Source organism: Sceloporus occidentalis, unplaced genomic scaffold (genome assembly GCF_023333645.1).
Source record: "Sceloporus occidentalis isolate IW3139 unplaced genomic scaffold, rSceOcc1.0.p SCAF_1, whole genome shotgun sequence".
In the NCBI taxonomy this organism is placed as follows: Eukaryota; Metazoa; Chordata; class Lepidosauria; order Squamata; family Phrynosomatidae; genus Sceloporus; species Sceloporus occidentalis.
In genome coordinates this window covers 152,954,346-152,973,944 of record NW_028316981.1, presented here as the reverse complement: position 1 = coordinate 152,973,944, position 19,599 = coordinate 152,954,346, and the positions used below count along the sequence as shown (strand labels likewise).

Genomic DNA, 19,599 nt, shown 5'->3' with positions numbered 1-19,599 from the left:
GAAAGCGCGCCCCCTGGCGGCCCCTTGGAAAGTGAAAGCTGCTCAGCCTGCCTCCACTGGAGAGGGAAGAGGAGGCAGAGGGGTCTGGCTGGCTGTTCCTCCTCTGTCCTTTTAAGTTCTGGAGTATTTCGCTTTTAATAAAAGAAACGGAAAGTCCCCTAGAGCCCTGCCTCCTTGGATCATGGCCACTGTAGCAGCAGCCCTCCGCCTGGAGAAAGAGTTGCAAGAGGAATTGACTTGCTGCGTCTGTCTGGACTTCTTTAACAACCCAGTATTGACTGTCGGATGTTCCCACAACTTCTGCAGAGGGTGCATCTCTCAGCATTGCCAAAAGATGAAGACCCAGGCATCCTGTCCCAAGTGCAGGGGGAAGCTTGATCCAAAACGCTTGGTAGACAACCGGTGCCTTGCCAACATAGTGGAGATCTTCCAGAAGGTGAAGAAGGCACCAGGAGCGTGGCCAAGGAAGTCAGCCCACTGGAGAGAGGACCCAGAAGGCCCTGGGCCAGATGGACATCCTCCTCACCTGCTTAAGGCAAGTGCCTTCTTGGTAAGATCCCCCCCTCCATATGCACACATTTTTGTCATTAGGTGGCTGCAACATCGTGAAGAAGTTGCCACCATAGATCGAATGTGACTGGCATAAATTTCATATCAGAGATACTGTATATACTCATGAACAAGTCTAGAAATTTTAATCAAAAAATTGACCCAAAAACCAGGGTTGGCTTATCCATGGGTCAATGCAAGTACTGTACTTGAATTCTTATCCCAAAAGGAACCATGCCCTGGTGAAAGGTGAGAGCTTAATCCCTTCTCAGAGCACCTAAAAGAAGCATCAAGCTCTCTACTCTCTCATCCATCCAGCCCTTAGGGTGAGCACAAACGGTTATGCCTGTCAAAATGTTTAAAGATCTTTAGCATTGTTTTCCTTTGCTTCATCCTTTACATCCTTTGTTACATGTCCCTAAGTTTTACCTTAGACTTATCCATGTGTCATATCAAAATCCATAATTTTCACCCCAAAACCTGCCCTCGATTTATACATGAGGTTGATTTATAGTCCAGAATATGCGGTACTATTTGTCAGTAAGATGAGACTTGATGTTACATTTTTGAAGGCACTGCTGCTGCAGTTGTAGGTACGCCTTGCACAAGCGGTTGCCTGAGCACCAGATGCCACAAAACTCTTTTGCTGCACCCTACAAGGTGGAAGGCAGCAGAAAGAGAGGAAGGCCACACACCAGATGGCTAGATTCAATTAGGGAGATCACTGGCATGATTCTACAAGTTCTAAGCAGAGCAATGGAGGTTAGAGAGTTGGGAGATGCCTCATCCACGGGGTCGCCATGAGTCAAGGATGGCTAACAATAACAGAAAAGGCACTGGATCCTGTCAAATCCTGGAAGCTAAATAAGGTCAGGCCTGGTTAATATTTGGATGTGAGACTAATGAACACTAGGTGCTGTAGGCTGTATTTCAGAAGAAGGAATGGTAAACACTCCTCTGAGTATTCCTTATCTAAGAAAACCCTATGAATTCATGGGATTATCATAAATTGACAGGTAGCTTGAAGGCACATACATGCATGTATAGGGTTAGGGCTTAAGTTTTTTTTGTGTGAATTTGTTTGTGTTTGCACACAGGTGTCCAGCGTATTCCAGATGAACTCTTCTGCTAGTTCATATGTAATCCAATTTACTTGGCTTTCCAGCTAAGATTTCTGAATGAACATTACTTCCCTGGGAATATGCTCCATTGGCTTTAGTGGAATTTAACTACTGAGTAAACACAAAAGTAGGATTGCCCTGCTAGATTTGTAAATCAACTATTCCTCATGTCAGATAATAATAAGCTCAGTTTGAGTGTGAACTGTCAAGTTCCCCACTGGCAAGGAGGGAGCAGCTCAGAGAAAGAAATTCTGGAAAATAATAAGCCTTCTTATATTGAATTGGACCTTATCTGACTTTGTACACCCTGCATACCCCACGTTATTTTGAGATAAAATGTTATATTTTTTATAAGAGCAGTTATAGAGGGGCCATAAGCATGAATCTTAAAAGGTCAGATGACCTTTAAGTGAACTTCTGCTGACTGGTCACAGACCTGAGGGTTTGTGGAAGGAAACCCGATAACATTATGGCAGTGAATATTGCTGTTTCCCCACAGCAGTGTGCATTTCCTCTCGCAGGTCACAGCAAAGGTTTGTCAGCCTAAAGGATTAAGACAGTATTTCTGCTAGCCCCCACTGTACTTTCCCTCACCCCATCCTAACCCAGGATTGGGTTGTCCTGATCTTACTGCTACTTGCTTAAATCAATGTCACTGCCATCAACCAAAAATATTGCTTTTGTAACTCTGAAGTTAAAACCATCAACCAGGTGGGGATCCCATGTTTCTGGGATTCCTAGAATATCCACCCAACTGCCTCAAGACTATAAAAAGCCTGCCTTGACACTCACACGTTGGGTCAGTCTGAAATTAGGTAGGAATGCTGACCCCCCCACTTTCACCTCCACTGATGAAAGTGACTGGTTTCCCCCACCTCTGCCAGCTGCTGGAAAGTGAACAGGCAATGATGTAAAACAAATTCATATGATTTTTACAGGTATTTGGACTGCATCCCCATCAGGATGGGAGTTGTAGTCCAACATCATCTTGAAAGTCACAATGTACTGTACCTCTGACGCAAAGGCTGGAAGATTCTGACCTGTGCTAAGGATAGCCCAACTGCTCTATTCCCACCCTGCCCAGTAAAACAAATTGTTCAGAAAATATATAGCCTCTAAGAATAGTTGTCCCAAGCAAGTCCCTTCATCATGGAGCATTCCTTAGGCAAATTCAGATGCTCCTTGTACATTGCCTCTGCCTGCCACTTTGGAAGGACTTCCCACTGACACTAGCAAAGCTTCCAAGCAAATATTTTTAAGATTTAGGAGTAAAAAACTTCATGTGATTTGTATTTTTCTTTCTTTCCACCTTCAGGATGTGGTGAAAATAACTGAACTCCCCCAACAAATAGAAAGGGCCCTTGAGACAATTGCCAACTGGAGGAAGGACAGCACTGAACTAATGGTTGGTATAAAGATGTGTTGGCATGAGCCACTCTTTTTTTTTTTTTACCCACTTCTGGATTACCTGGAAGTCCTTTCCACAGATTTTGTTGTAGTCAGCCCCCCCCCCCCCCATTTCTTGGTTGTTCCTTAGGTTGCAACTGTAAGTGGGTTACATGTCCCATCATCCAACCAATGTAGGCTTTCAATTTTCTTTCATTCACCATCCTCAGTCCATATATTGTAGGGCTGGATAACTTGCTTTCCTCTGGATATGATTGGATCCGAATTCCCTTCAATTCCTCTTAGCCAGGTCAGTGCAAAAGGACAACAGGCATAGTAGTTCATTGATATTTGGAGTGTCATAGGAGGGTCCCTAGTCCTGCTGTTCAAGAAGACATTTATTCATCCAGTAGGATCAAATCGTATGGAGGTGCTTGGATGATGCCTGCTAGTCTATTAGTCAGAGGTCATATATTTGAATATATTGGTGGTGATGGTGGTGGTTTACAGAAAATTAGCATCCCTGGAGGACCACAGGTTCCCTACCCTTAGTTTAAGCCTTCTCTACCAATGTGTAGTGGTGCTAATGCAGTTCAGGGTACCAGTATGTTTTCTCTGAAGCAAAATAATAATAAGAATAATCAAGCCTTAGGTATACACTATGTAAATCCCTCCTGATCAGTTTTTGTTTTTTGTTTTTTTGGTTTTGTGGGGTTTTTAAAAAATCCATGTCTACCATCACTCGCTCCTCTTAATTTGCTGATCTCCCTGAAAGATGCACTCCAGATGTTGTTGGGCAGCAGTTCCTATCAGTACTAGCCAGCATAGCCAGGGGTGAGGGAGCTAGGAATAGCAGTCTCTATCAGTTCCCACCAGAAGGAGGCATAACTTCTGGTAGGATGCCTACTTTTGTGGTAGCTGAAATAAAGGAGCTGACTGTAAGGGAGATACTGTACAACTGGTTCCTAGAAGCAGCATGTTTTAGTTTTAAACAAGAGGCAGATATTCCTAGAAGCAACCCATTTTTGTTCTAAAGAGAGATTCTGAGATTAAAACGGTAGAGGTCCAGTCTAGCAGCAATTGAAGAATTGTGCTGTTTCACTAAAGGGGAAAAACAATGATCTGAAAGTTTTTTTCCAAGTAAGTCCTTAACTTCTCTCTCTCTCTCTCTCTCTCGATTATAGGATTATGTATCTTGTGTCAAAAATTCAATTGCAGAAGCCTTCAACATTGTAAAGACACATCTCAGTGACCAAGAAAAAATGGTTCTGAATGTCATTGACAAAGAATATGTTGCAGCTAAGCAAAAAAGAGATACAATGAATGAACAGCTTACTGTAAGACTTGACCAGCTTTTGGAGTTGCAAAAAGAAGTGATAAAGGTAAAAAAAAGTGGTTGTGGGGGGGGGGGGGGGGAGAGAAGTGTCTTTCATAATGCAATCTTGAGTTAGTTTTCCTTTTGAATAAAATCTTTTGAAAAAACTGTGACTTTCTTCAGAGCAAACAAGAATAAGATTGGCTGTGTGGCTATCCTATGCATGTTCACCTAGGAGTTTATCACACAAAAGGAGATTGAAAGTTTATCCTGTGAATATCTTGGAAAAATTGCATAATTATGCAAAACGATATCACACGACGACCTCCTATGTGTTTGCCCAGTGATTTTTTAAAAAATGGAAATTTAGATCCAGATTCTACTGCTAAATCCCATAGTTGCTAGCATCTATTGCTTAGGCCTCATAACAGCATGTGTTTGTTACGGAGGTTCTTTGCAAGGAAACTGTCAGGTTTGATAAAGGCAAAAACAAAGTTTTGTTCTGCCCAGTAGTGTCTGTAGGGAGTGCAGAATGTACGCATTGCGCCGGGTGACACCGTCAGAGGGGGTGACACTAAAGGCTCCTCCCTAGAAGGAAAGGAGGGACTCTTCTTGTTGTGCTGCTCCCCTTTGTAGGGGTGAGGATGGGGTGAAGTTGTGAACTTTTCTGTCTGCTCCCCGTCTTGCAACCTTCCCCTCCTAGTCTGTTTGGCTCCTTTCTGCTGTTGCCCTCAAGGAGCGGGGCAGGTTGTTTGGTATGACTTCCTCCTTTCTTGAAGGTGGAAATCTTTTGCAATTAAAAACTGTTATTGCTCAGGGATGCATCCTGTCCTTACTAACTTGGCTGGTGGGGATAGTGGCATTAGGATGTTGAGTTCCTCGGGGTCAGAATCTTCTCCCTGTCCACATTCCCATCTCAGAGGGACCATAGGGATGACACCATGAGTTGCTACACTGGGTGATAACAACCCGACTCATGTCACTGGTTCTGCCACTCTTATGAAATAAGTTGATTTCAGTCTTTGACTGATGATTTTATTGACACTTTTCATGATTTTCCAAAAGCCATTTTTATCAGATCTTTATTTTCCATATGATGAAATACCCTTGAAAATCTTTATTTTCCATGAGCTCAACAGAGGTGTGAGAAAGCAAATATATGGGCTAAAATTGAGGAGTCCAAAATTTTAATTTGTTTAATCATAGTCTTGAAATTAAAATGTCTCATTTCCTTTGTGTAAATATATGTCTCTCCAGTGCAGTACCATTCTAATTACTCAGTCATTGGAGATACTGATGGAAATCTTATTTTTATTTTCATTCTTGTTTTTTTTAAATATATAATTAGAACACTTCATTGGAAGAAGAGGTTTGCATTGGTGATCCTATCAAAGAAAATGAAGTTACTCTTTCTGTTCATAAAATTAGTAGCATTGCATGCACCGTAGAAGAATTCAAAAGGAACCTGGTAAAATTAGTTGTGGAGAATTTCCCAGCACAGTGGCCAATTGGTGAGTAACAATTTAATTTGTCCCTTAAGCAGTAAAAGCATGCATGATGTGTTTTGTGCTTTCTAGTTGGCCCAATAAAGGTATCATTGTTTTTTGGGTTTTGACTTTGATAGTCGAGATCTAGATATGTGGGGATGATTGCCGTTAACTGTGAGGGTGATGAAGAGATGTGACATATGATGACGGATGTTTAATGTTATTTCTACCTCCCATTTTAATTCTATTTTACTTCCTATGGTAGTAAAACTGTTTGATCGTTTTAACATCTTTATTCTTACCTGTTTATTTGTATATCTTTCAGTACATATTGTATATTTTTATTCAGATTTTTATAGTCTGTTTATAAGCTGTGCATGTTTAGGCTATTCATACATATCTATATTGTATTGTGGTATATTGTACTTAGTGCACTATATTAACATTTTATGTGTGTGTGTGTGTGTCATTGCTCGTATTACTATGTTTTGAGGTATTTTGAAACGCCCCTCAGGCTATTCAATAGACATATTGATTGATTGACTTTGGTTGCATTTTGCTGCATGGCCAATATTGACACCTCCTAAATATGTCTGCTAAGAGAGGGAAATACAACCTTTTTGTCTCTGTCTCCATGAAAATGTTTGCAGCTCTTATCTCCCTATGCCACTACTGGTTTTGGGAAGGGGGAGCTATTTGAGCTCCAAAAATCTGATAGGCCTTAAAATAGCTTTAAAATGAGAAGTGTATCCTCTGGAGCCTTATAGGGGCAGAATTTTGCATTTGGAGGCTAAATGGTTGCATGATGAGGGGTTCAGGGACACACTGGAGGCCTTGGCAACCCACATCTAAGCAAGCAATCCACACATTTCCCACTTCTGGGAGTACATTTGTTATGAACTGCTGGAACATGTACCCTATGTGGGAATTTTAAGAAAATATGATCAAATGCTAATGAGGTTGATGATAGCCCTTATAAATTATTTGTTCAGAATATTTTCCATAAAATATCCTTGAAATGGGGATTACCATTTATATGCTTCAGCACTGAATCTGTTCCCTAATGTGTAGCAGCTATTCCTGCACCTTCTGTTGTTGACTCAGAATAAAGAAAATTATGTAAAGAGTTGGTGCTGGGAAGACTGAGCAATTCACTTCCTAGTAGTCCAAACCTGGCCCATGACCACCACTTCTCAATTTCTGATGAAGGCTTCCTTGCTGTTGGACTAATTGCTGATCAGGGTCTTGCAAGAACCCTCTTAGTTGAGGTTATCTTTTTATTGAAGAAGGAGGGTCTGAGACTGATAGGCTGCATCTACACTGCAGAAATAATGCATGTTCACACTGCTTTAACTGCCATGACGCAATGCTATGGAATTCAGGGATTTATAGTTTGGGGGCACCAGAACTCTCAGACAAGGAAGGCTAAATAAATCACAAAACTTTTTAAAAGCCACCTAAACTATAGCATCTTCTTTCCCTCATTCTCACCTTTAGAACTCATGGTTGCCACTGAGGAACAAATTAAACATTACAAGTCTTAATTCATATAGGTGATCCCACATAATCAATGAAAAAAAATTGTCCATGCCATGTTATTATCAACCTTGTGAAAAATCTAGATATGGGAAGTTGAGTGAAGAAGGGCTTTTTGTTGGCCTCCACAAAGGCTGCTGCCACACTGCAGAAATAAGACAGTTTGACGCTACTTTAACTGCCATGACTCAATGCTGTGGAATTCTGGGTTTTGTAGTTTAGTAAGATATTTAGTCTTCTCTGTTAGAGAGCTCTGGTATACAACAAACTACAAGTCCCATTATTCCATGGCACTGAGCCATGGCAGCTAAAGTGGTGTTAAACAGCATTATTTCTGCGGTGCAGATGCAGCTATAGATGTAAGATACTTTCTTAAAGAAGCATACTGAATTTGTAATTAATGCAGATTTGAATTGAGGTCTTTCTGGGTCATAACATGGTCCCTTAGCCTTACACTACATTAGCTATCATGTAGACGATATACTTGAAGATGCACCTCCTCTCTGTAATTCTGATTAATCTAGACCAGAATGACAGAATTAACCTACAAAGGTGGAGTAGCATGCTAGTTGCTGTCTAGATCATTTTCAAGTCTGAACGAGTAACTGAATGTCCTTCTTTTTGCTACAGAGCCAACACCAGGAACAAGCCAAATCCAAATGGATGTAGCAGAGGATGAGGCAGCATCCTCCAGTGGTTCCTGTATGTAATTTATTTAGTGAACCTCATTCTTTTACAGGCCACTATTGTTCTTATGTGTCTGAGCAGTAATTGTACAACATGGAGCATCTGGACAAAAATGTATATGCTTGGGGTTAAGCAAGCGATGGGAAGAGTGTTTTCTGAGGGAGCTTTCCAAATCTTCCTCAGGTGCAGGATGCAGTACCAGTGAGACTACAAAAGATAGACAGACAGAGTTTCCTATCTACTAAGAAAGCCTAACCTGTGTGATCATTTGGTAAATCTGTATTTGCCACATCAACAAGGGCTCTGGGAAAAGTCTAAGTAGACTTTTGCCTTTGTCACCATTGCCATTTTGTTGTAATAATCATGCCCAAAGTTACTTTCATGCATGATCCATAAGGACACCTTGTCTCTTTCTAGGAACCATGTTCGTCAAACTTCTTATATCGAGTATATTTACCTGACCCTGAAGGCCAGTGACAGCTTAGGGATTTTGTTGGTATACCGGCCACCTCGTGCGCTGACTGACTCCCTGGACGAACTGACACAGCTGGTCTCGGAGGTATTGTTGGAGTCTCCCAGGCTTTTAGTCCTGGGTGACTTCAACATTCCCTTCGCGGCCAGCTATGTTCCATCCGGTGCAGTTCGTGAATTCATGGATACCATGACTTCCATGGGGCTGTCTCAACTGGTCTCGGGTCCAACGCATTCTGCGGGTAATATGCTCGATTTGGTTTTTTGTTCGAGCATGGAAAATCCGTGGGCGGAAATAACCAACATTTCCCCCCTGTCATGGACGGATCATTTCCTTGTGGAGGCAGCGATCAAGGCGTCTACCCAGATCCCCCTCGGAGGTGGCGGACCTATTAGAATGGTCCACCCACGAAGGCTGATGGAACCCAAAAGGTTCCAGGAAGCCCTAGAGGGGCTTATGGATGGAAATGACGGCGATTCTGTTGATGTCTTGACCGGTATTTGGGATACCGGTCTCTCCAAGGCTATACACAGTATCGCTCCCAAGCGCCCTCTCAGGCCTGCTTCCAAACGAAAGCCCTGGTATACAGAAGACCTCCGGGCACGGAAGCGGGTTCTGCGACGGCTAGAGCACCGCTGGCGGAAACACCAGCGCTTATCCGACCAGACTCTCCTAGACCATCTTTTGAAGGACTATGGAGAGGCGATACGTGCAGCTAAGAATTCGTTCTATGCTGCACGTGTCGCGTCCACGGAGTCGCGTCCGGCAGAGTTGTTCAGGGTAGTGAGGGAGCTAACTCAGCTCCCTCCTGCCCCGAACCAGATCCTTGAACCTTCTAAGGCCTGCTGCGACCAATTTAACAACTTCTTCGCGGATAAAATCTCTCGGATAAGCGAAGGTCTTGAGGCCAGCCTTAGAGCAGAACCTAGAGTAGAGGTATCCAGGGCTTCCGTGAACTTGGTTAGTCTGGATCAGTTTGAGTCTGTCAGTACCGAGGATGTGGACAAGATCCTTGGAAGTGTTAGGAAGACAACATGCCCTCTCGATCCCTGTCCCTCATGGCTAGCGGCACAGGGGGGCCTAGCTGTAACCTTGTTGTTACAGCGGATTATCAACACCTCACTGAGGGATGGGCAATTTCCAACAAATTTGAAATTGGCCGTAGTTAAACCTCTATTAAAAAAGCCCTCCCTTGACCCCCTGTTGCATAACAATTATCGGCCTATCTCACTATTGCCATTTCTGGGGAAGGTGATCGAGCGGGCGGTTGCAATCCAACTTCAATCGATCTTGGATGAAACGGAATATCTAGACCCATTTCAAACCGGCTTTCGGGCGGGTTACGGGGTTGAGACTGCTATGGTCGCCTTGGTTGATGATCTCCGTCTGGGCATGGACAGGGGAAGCGTGTCCCTGTTAGTGCTCTTGGACATCTCAGCGGCTTTCGATACCATAGACCATGGTATCCTTCTGGGGCGCCTGGCGGAGGTGGGAATCGGGGGCACTGCGCTCCAGTGGTTCCGGTCCTACCTCTCCGGGAGGTCCCAGATGGTGCAGCTTGGAGACGTGCGCTCCGATGAGAGGGCCCTTACATCTGGGGTCCCTCAAGGAGCCATTCTGTCTCCCATGCTTTTTAACATTTACATGAAACCGCTGGGAGAGATCATCCGGAGACATGGGGCGCGGTGTTATCAGTACGCTGATGACACCCAAATAGTCTTCTCTATGTCTCCGACTGATGCAGTGACCGGGATTGGCGTCTCTCCTCTCGTGGCCTGTCTGGAGTCGGTAATGGGCTGGATGAGGGACAACAGACTCAGCCTGAATCCAGAGAAGACGGAAGTACTCGTGATAGGTTCCCCCGGTCCGGGGTTGGCGGTGGTTCCACCAGCCCTGAACGGAATCACGCTTTCCGTGAAGGACTCTGTACGCAGCCTGGGGGTGCTCCTTGACTCGTCGCTTCACCTTACATCTCAGGTGGATGCGACGGTCAGGAGCACCTGTTATCAGCTTCGGCTGATACGCCAGCTGCGTCCCTACCTCGACCGGGGAGACCTTGAAACGGTTGTACACGCCCTGGTAACCTCTCGTTTGGATTTCTGCAACGCGCTCTACATGGGGCAACCCTTGTACCATACCCGGAAGCTGCAACTTGTGCAGAATATGGCAGCCCGTCTGGTTACTGGCACTGCCAGGGCCAGTCATATAACACCAGTCCTTAAAGACTTACATTGGCTGCCTATTCGCTTCCGGGCGCAATACAAGGTGTTGGTTATTACCTATAAAGCCCTAAATGGCTTGGGCCCAGGGTATCTGGAGGACCGCCTCTCTCCGTACAATCCGCCCCGCACACTCAGATCATCAGGGCAGCTATTGTTAACCGTTCCAGAGGCGAAATATAGTTCTACCATCAGGAGGGCTTTCTCCATCTCAGCCCCCAACCTCTGGAACGCGCTGCCCTTCGAGCTCCGCTCAGCCACCTCCCTAGCCCAATTTAGGAAGGGGCTAAAGACCCACTTATTTGAACAAGCTTACCCCTGACCAGTTACTCTCCCCCCCTCCCCTTGTCAGCACTGTCTTGCCGGCATGGATATTTTGTTATTTTTATTAATCTGTTTTTAATGTTTTGTATGACTTGTTATATTGTTCGGAATTGTTGTTCACCGCCCTGGTTTTTAGAAGGGCGGTATACAAATAAAGTTTTTATTATTATTTATTATTATTATTATATGCCAGGGGGAAAGTGGGCAGAAGGGTAGGTACAGAAAACCTGATATTTGAAGAGCTCCTAAACCAAGATGGGAAGGGCCTTAGTAATAAACTAGATGCTTGGCATGCAGAACATTCTGTATAGAATTCTTAGCGTCCTCAGAAACAGCTTGGAAAGACTTCTTTCTGAAAGCCTTGAGAGTCATTGTCACTCAAGCTACATCAAAAGTAGACAAACTGTGGCTCATGTATTGCATATGGTTCCCAGTGCCTCAAACCCTGGGAAAAATTGCCACATAAATGGTGAATTGTGCATTTCAACGTAATCTACCCCCAGTCTGTTTTAGCCAGAAAAAGTACTATCCAGTAACCTCCTGTTTTGAAAAAATGACTGGGTTAAAACTGGCCTAAGGGATATTACACTTAGATGGCTAGTCACAACATTTCTGGAGAATGTGTGAACCATTTAATAGCAAAACTGAGGTGACCCAAAGGTGGGGCAGGAGGCAGGCTGCCAAGGTCTAATGAATGGGTAAATGATTCCTGAACCTCAGAAATTGCCCATCCCTGCTATAGATAGTATGAGTGAGGCAGGCCAATGCCCTGACTTGGTCTAAGGCAGCTTCCTTAGTAATATTTCAGTGACTTAATCATGTGGAGAAAAGATATTTTGATGGTCCCTCTCTTGATAGGAAGCAGATTCCACAGCTAGGCCCTGTGTAAGTGACACTACCAGTTTGGATGAGAAGCTTAAATGTCAGAGCATATTCATGCTACCTGCTCTATAATATTAAGGTAGCCCCCCCCCCCTGAATCTTACCAAGAAAGGTAATATTTTGAATTGGTATCTAGTGCTATGCACCATAAAAAATAGCACAGCTTCTTTTTGTAGTCTTAGGCCAGGCTTCTGTAGTCAAAATATGGTATATGTTACAATACATGTATTAACTGGCAGCATCCCTTTGTTATATGTTGAAAATTGCTTATGTGCTTTCAGTTAAATTAAAAACTAACAAGACAACTCTGTTTTGCTTCATTAGCATCGAGTCAAAATTCACGTCTAGAAACTAGCCACTCTTCTTCAACAGTGTCATCTCCTATAGATAGGACAGTGCCAAATGTTTCAAGTCAGTTGTCTCAGTGTAAGTATACATATTAAAGCAGATACAAGATGTATGGATAAGATGTCCACCACTTCACTTTCAGAAAAACAAATCAGCAATGGACTTCCCCTCTAAGAAGATCAGCAAATTTATGTCCCGTTTAAGACTAAAACCTTCTTTTTGAATTCAAGGTTTTTACTTTCTTTAAATCTAGCATGGACAATATACAGTATGGCATCACCTAACATTTAAAAATAACTAATTACTTTGAGCAGTTGAATAGACTGATACATTTTGTTTTAAAGAATGTTGGGGTGTTTGTAAACTTCCCAAAATTGTACAGAGTTTCCCAGCCATAGAAAACCTCTTATTTTATTTGAAAACTTATAAATAGACTCATTCAAAGATATGATGGCAATGAGCAATAACTACCAAAAAAAAAAAAAAAATCAAAACACCAAAACTCCACCACAAAATGTAATCAGAACAGTAAATCACAATCATACGACAATAATAACTGGCAATAAAAAACATAAGAGTTTGACAAGCATAAAATGCCTGGGCAAACAGAAAAGAATTGACCTGGTGCCAAAATGATTTGCAAATCTTAAGACCCAACCAGATTGACATAAGAAGAGGCATCAGTTCAGATCTATTGGCCCTAGGCTGTTAAAGGCAGACACCAGCATATTGAATCGGATCCAGAAGCAAATAGGCAGGAAGTGTAGTATCCTTAGGACTGATTAAATATGATTGCATTTGACTACACCCATTCTAACAGATCCATTGCCTTAAAGGTCAACCCTACAAACAGCATATTACAGTAATTTGGTCAGGCTACTGGCACATTGATCACTCTGACCAGACCAACCCTATCCAGGAATGATCATAGCTGGCAAACCAGGTAAAGCTGTTAGTAGGCATATAGTGTGGGTGAACGTTCCTACTGTTGTTGACTGAAAAGCCTATTTCCCCTCCCCAGAATAGCTAATGGTTAGAGATAAGGGGAGTTGCAGTCCAACATCTAGAGGGCTACACACTACGTCATACCTGATCTAACAAGATTGGCTTGGAAAATATTTTGTACTTGTTGGCCCTGACACCCAAAGTGGAAATTAATACAAGTGCCTTATCTTAAGGCTGTTTTGTTTAACTAAATATCTGAGCTATTTCATGTTTACAAGAGCTGACATAAAAGTGATAAAAATAATGATCTGACTTTAGCCGTGATATAGAATTTGAAGAATTGGAATAGCTTGTTATCTGAGAGCCATGGTCCACAGCACAATGGTTCTCAGATTTTGGTCCTCTGGATGTTTTGGACTTCCTACCACCAGGAACCCTGCCAGCAGGAGTAAAGGTCAGGCATTATGGGAACTGAAGCCCAAAATGTCTTGATGAAAAGCTGGAACCACTGCTGTAGCGGTTGAATCACTTGAACAACGAAAACAATAGGTCTCTATTCCCACACAGTAACGAAGCTCACAGATTGCCTTGAGCAAGTCACACCCTCTCTCTACCTAATTTCACAGACTTTTCACAACTGTAACATGAAGCAATTGGAGGAAGGCTATGTATACCTTACAGATAAATAAATGAAATCAAGGTGTTTAGGAGTGAACATCTCATAACTAAACATTTTGGGACTGTGTGTTATTGTATGTTTTCCTTTAATTTTTTAAAAAATATTATTTTTAATTATTGAAAGTTATAGTCATATTACTCTGTAAAAAACAGTACATAGAGAGATCTTGTAGCACCTTTGAGACTAACTGAAAGAAAGAAATTGGCAGCATGAGATTTCATAGACTTCAGTCTACTTCCTCAAATGCATTTATAAAGATCAAGAAGATCCCATCACATAGGCACATCAGTTGTTTCATTAATCTTCTCTTTAAGTAATTTGTTCTTGTCTTCTGTTACACACACACACACACACACACACACACTATATATATATATATCTTTCATACAGGATTGAGTTTATCCATTTTATTCTGTTTTTTCTTATTTATAATTTCATCCTTTCTTGCTATCCTACTTAATATTAAACTCAGACGTTCAGATTGTATAAAGGTTTTTGTCTGCTCTTTAACAGATATATCATAGCTTTTTTTCTTACATCCATTCTCTATATATAACCTCCTGTGTTTATTGTTGTTTTTTCATATAAATTTATCTTTATTCTATATCCTTTTAGTACATTAAGTTTTTGATTGCTGGTTCTCCCCATGTTCCTCTTAGATAGGTTCTCACATCAAGTATTCCTTTGATTGTTAACGCTTCTTAGTTGAGAACACTTTCATTTTTCTTTTCTATAGGGGCAACTGATGTGACGTTTGATTTCAAGAGAATCAATCGCAGTCTTGAACTTTCAGAAGATAAAAGGAGGGTGGTTGTTTCCCGCTTCCCTCCCAAATATGACTACTCTGCAAACAGATTCCGCATCAGCCAGGTGATGGGGTCCCCAGGTTTCTCAGAAGGGTGTCATTATTGGCAAGTCAGCACCAAAGATGCTACTGGATGGGCCATTGGTCTTGCCCATGAAGAAATTGAGAGTACCGACAAACTGGGGAGGACTGGGTTATCCTGGTGCATAGAATGGTCAGATGGACGGCTCTCAGCATGGCATGGGAACCAAGAAACTCACATTAGCCAAGAAAAACCTCTGCAGGTTGGAGTTTTCCTTGATATTCCAAGAAACTGTGTATCTTTTTACTCTCAAATGGATACGGAAACTTGCTTACACACTTTTGAAATCAATGTGGCAAATACTGTTTACCCTACTTTTTGGATTTATGGTATGGATGTTGGTGGATCCTTAACTATAAATGAAATCAAAAAGTGTTGAGACATAGCAGCGCTGTAAATGTTTTCACACCAGCTTACCCCTTTCCTAGATTTTAGGAGCTGTAGTTTAGTTAGGTTGCACCTAGTAGTGTTCCATCATTCCCTCTTGCAAGCTACGTAGTTCCCTCAGTGAGAATGATTTCTAAACCATCTAAATTATAGTAATCCCAAATGTCTACATTGTAGACTCTGTAATGTCAGCAGGATGCAAGCTAGAAAATATATGGCTGCAGAGAGACCTTCAGGTTGGAAATACACAGGAGCTTACCTCTGCTCCTATAGATGTAATTGTTCAGTTGGTCCAGCTGAGCAATACATTTAGCTAATATATCTTTTATCCTTGCAGCAGTTTCATGGTTGAGTCCACTGCGTTTAAATAGTATACCTGCGGAAAATGGGGAGAAAATTTTGAGATGTCTGTATTCCCCTAAACTTTAGAAATTAATTCAGTTCATAAAATACAAAATTTACAGTATGTTGAAATACTTCACCAATGTTTACACCTATCAGAATCTTACATTTCCAAGAACTAGTTTACTGGAAAGCAGTTAAAAGACTGCCTTCTTTCTTTTAATATAAATACAAGTTAATTTGGGAAGAACAATAACATTGTTGGCAGGAACAACAGTTTCATAAAGTTTATTTTTTCATTCTTCTACAAGAAAAAAAAATCTTGAAGTTGGGGGCAGGCTGGTAGTACAATAGTCAGAATTTCTCAAATAGCTCAGAATTCCAAACTGTTGTGGTGGGTGAAAAGGCAAATACAGTACAGTACTGTCATTTAGAAAGCAAATTAGCTCCAACTCTTTTCTATCCACCTTTCCAGAGCTCCCCATATAATCTCACATTTTATTTTATTTTTTGTTAGAAAGAAGATTCTTGAGCCACAAAAATCTTACTGTAGGGCAGGGGTAGGCAACCTATGGCCCGCGGGCCGCATGCAGCCCGCTGAGCCATTGGGACCGGCCCCTGCTCGGTCCTGCTGCCGATTGCCGCCGCCAAAGACCCCACGGGGCAGGTGCACGGGGCCTTGGGCCTCCCGCGCAGGCCCCTCAGAAGCCGGGAAGGAGCCTGCGAGGATGCGCGCGCGGGTGTCCCCCGCCTCCTTCCTGGCCTCTGAGGGGCTTGGGGGCCCCTCAGAAGCCGGGAAAAAGCCGGCGAGGACCCCCGCGCAGGCGACCTCCGCCTCCTTTCTGGCCTCTGAGGGGCCTCCCCTCATTTTACAGCAGGAGGGGCAGAGAGAGAGAGAGGAGTGTGTGTGTGTATGTGTAAGAGCAGTGTGTGTGTAAGAGAACGAGTTGTGTATGTGTGTGTGTGAGAGAGAGAACGAGTTGTGTATGTGTGTGTGTGTGTGAGAGAGAGAACGAGTTGTTTATGTGTGTGTGTGAGAGAGAGAGAGGGGGGGAAGTGGGTTGTGTGTGTGAGAGTGGGTTGTGTGAGAGGGTGTGTGAGAAGGGGAGGTTGTATGTGAGAGAGAGATGTGTTGTGTATGTGTGTATGAGAGAGAGAAAAGTGAGTTGTGTGTGAGAGGGAGAGATAAAAGTGGGTTGTGTGTGTGAGAGAGAGTGGGTTGTGTGAGAGAGAAGGAGGTTGTGTGTGAGAGAGAGAGATGGGTTTTGTGTGTGTGTATGTGTGAGACACACACACAGAGAGAAGTGGGTTGTGCATGTGAGAGAGGGGGTGGTTGTGTGTGTTAGACAGAGTTTGGTGTGTGTGTGTGTGTGTGAGAGAAGTGGGTTGTGTGTGTGAGAGAGCAAGTTGTGTGAGAGAGGGTGTATGTGAGAGACAGGGGGAGGTTGTGTGTGAGAGAGACAGGCGTTTTGTGTGCGTGTGTGTGTGCAAAATCCCCTCTCAGCACCTTGTGCCTTTCTGGGTTGAGACAGTGTGCATGCTTTCTTCTTTTTTTTGAATTGCTTTGTAGTAGTTTCCATGCTTGGAACTACTATTATTATTGTTATCACTCTGGGGGCGGAGCATGTGGCCCCACCCCTGGAGTGTGGAAGCTCCACCCCCAGCGTGCGGCCCCGCCCCCAGTGGGTGGAAACTCCACCCCCCAGCTTCGGCTCCCCAGTTGTCTGAGGGACAGCAACCCGGCCCCCGGCTCAAAAAGGTTGCCTACCCCTGCTGTAGGGAGTCAGTCATATACCACAAAAAGGAAGTAAGGTATGTGCAAAGGATGTAAGACACATGCTCTAAAGTGGGCTGGGGAAGCAAACTTTGTTCCATGCATTATTAAACTATTGTATAAAATTACTTTCACACCTATGTGATTAATGTCTATGTGAAACATAAATGAATTTTGTGTTTAGACTTTGATCTCATCCTCAAGATAATGTATCTCATTATGTATATGAAAATGTTCCAAAGTCCAAAAATATCCAAAACACTTCTTGTCCCAAGCATTTTGGATAAGGGATACTCAACTGGTATATTTCCATATTCTGTGCCTAACTTTTGTGCATTATCTCTAGAGCAGGGACTAAAACTATAGACCCCCTCCAGATGTTGTTCTATTGCACATCCCAGTAGTCCTGGCCAGTATAGTAAATTATTAAAAAATGCTGGGGTCTGATGCCTAACAACATCTGGAGAGACACATGATTCCCATGTGATGGCGAACTAATGGCACACATGCCCTCTCTGGCACACAAAGCCATTTATGAGGGCACACAGAGCTGGGCAGGTGGGTGGGAAGAGGCAGCTGAAGGCTGTTCCTCTTCTTCCACCTCTGCCTGCCTGGGCCTTCAGCTGCCTCTGGAGAGACATCTTTTGTAGTGCTTTTAGGTTTAATACTTGATATGAGGCATTTTTATAGTGCATTTATGTTTTGGCTCTTGGTCTCTAAAAGGTTTTATTTATTTATTTATTTTTATCCCGCCTTTCTCTCAAAATGGGACCCAAGGTGGTTAACATACCAGTATATAAAACACAACAATTAAAATTGTACAATTAAAATCATAAAATATAAAATATAAAATTTTCAAATATAAAATTTAAAACATACAGAGTTAAAATTGATAATCTAAGACCAATCCTCTCATCCCCCAATAAAACCAAGCCTGCCAGATCTTAAAAGGCCTGTTTAAATAAAATAAATAAGGTTTGCCATCACTGCTTAGGTGTTTTACAGTCTTTGATGCCACCTTTTTATTCCAACAGTCATAGTTCAGTTAGACAGAAAAGAAAAAAAATGTATGAGTTATGAGTTGTATATCTGTGTACATTCAAGTTTCATATCAACTTATGGGGATTCTATGAACTTCATTGCTTTTTCTTAGGCATGGAACACTCAAGAAAGGTTTTGTCACTGCCCTCCTCTGAAATATAGCCAACAGCACTTCATTGGCAGTCTCCTATCCAAGTACTAACCAGGATCTGGTGCCTTCAGTATATTTAGTTAGGAGTTAGTTGGCCTCATACGTAGTCTTGTGATCAGTATTAGAGCTCATATATGTGGAAGGATAGCAAGAACTTTGAAGGTTACAGAGGCCTTCTGAAGTGATAAAAAGTCTAGAATATGGGTCTGGAATGAATAAATGAATGCTTGCTTCATTTTAATTACATAATGTGTGTCATTTTCCATAAGTATTTTAAGCAGCCATCTTACAAACAGATGTGTGAATTGCTTGCATAAGAAATCTTTGATAAATTTCATCAATAAAAGTGTTTTATTTTTATTTATGTATTTATTCAGTGTAAATATGTGTAATGCAGAGATATGGCCTCACACAGCTTCTTACAAGGCACACATAAATATGTAAAACAACACCATCAGAGCTGCAGAACTAGTCAGAGATTATCGTCTCTAAGCACTATAAGAGGTGCTCAAAGTTTTTAAAGCTGCCGTCAAAGCCTGCACTAGAAGTATAAGCATAGTGCAAAGTGTCAGAAAAAAATTGTATAGGCATCTTTTATAGTGCTTTCCCCCGGTGTTCACATAAACTGGTGGACAATTACAACTTCCATCTTCCTGATAACTGGCTATTTAGGCTAGGGATGATGAGAAATAGGAGAGATGAGACACCTCTAGAGAGGGCCAAATATTCCCAGCTCTGACATACATGATCTCAACAGAGCTTTGTAAGAATTTCAAAATACAAGTGAATGTAGTACTCCCAGCACTATAAGTTGTTGTGGGGACTGAAAATAGAGAGAATGGTGCCTTCCCTCCAACCTAGCTGCAATCCTTTAAAAGATTACTTAGAATAAAGCCCTGTTAAAATTTTGTGAGAGTGTTGTTTGGATGATATGCCTAGGATTGCATTTGAGATGAGATTTAAATTAATAGAAACAACAAAAATCTTATACTACCTTAAAAACGAACTAGTTTTTTTTAAAGAGTTTTAAAAAGTTTTTTTTTAAAAGAACATTTATATTTGAACAC

The 19,599-nt window shown here is 42.3% G+C and overlaps 1 protein-coding gene across 1 annotated transcript; it reads left to right on the top strand.

Moving 5' to 3' along the window:
- Nucleotides 1-46: 46 nt before the first annotated feature.
- LOC149322451 (E3 ubiquitin-protein ligase TRIM11-like) lies at nt 47-18,892 on the top strand. Its single transcript, XM_089478022.1, has 7 exons — nt 47-529; nt 2,980-3,075; nt 4,241-4,438; nt 5,720-5,882; nt 8,025-8,096; nt 12,303-12,404; nt 14,687-18,892. Exons 1-7 carry the CDS (start codon nt 182-184, stop codon nt 15,214-15,216), a joined length of 1,509 nt encoding a protein of 502 aa, XP_089334148.1. The 5' UTR covers nt 47-181; the 3' UTR covers nt 15,217-18,892.
- Nucleotides 18,893-19,599: the final 707 nt, after the last annotated feature.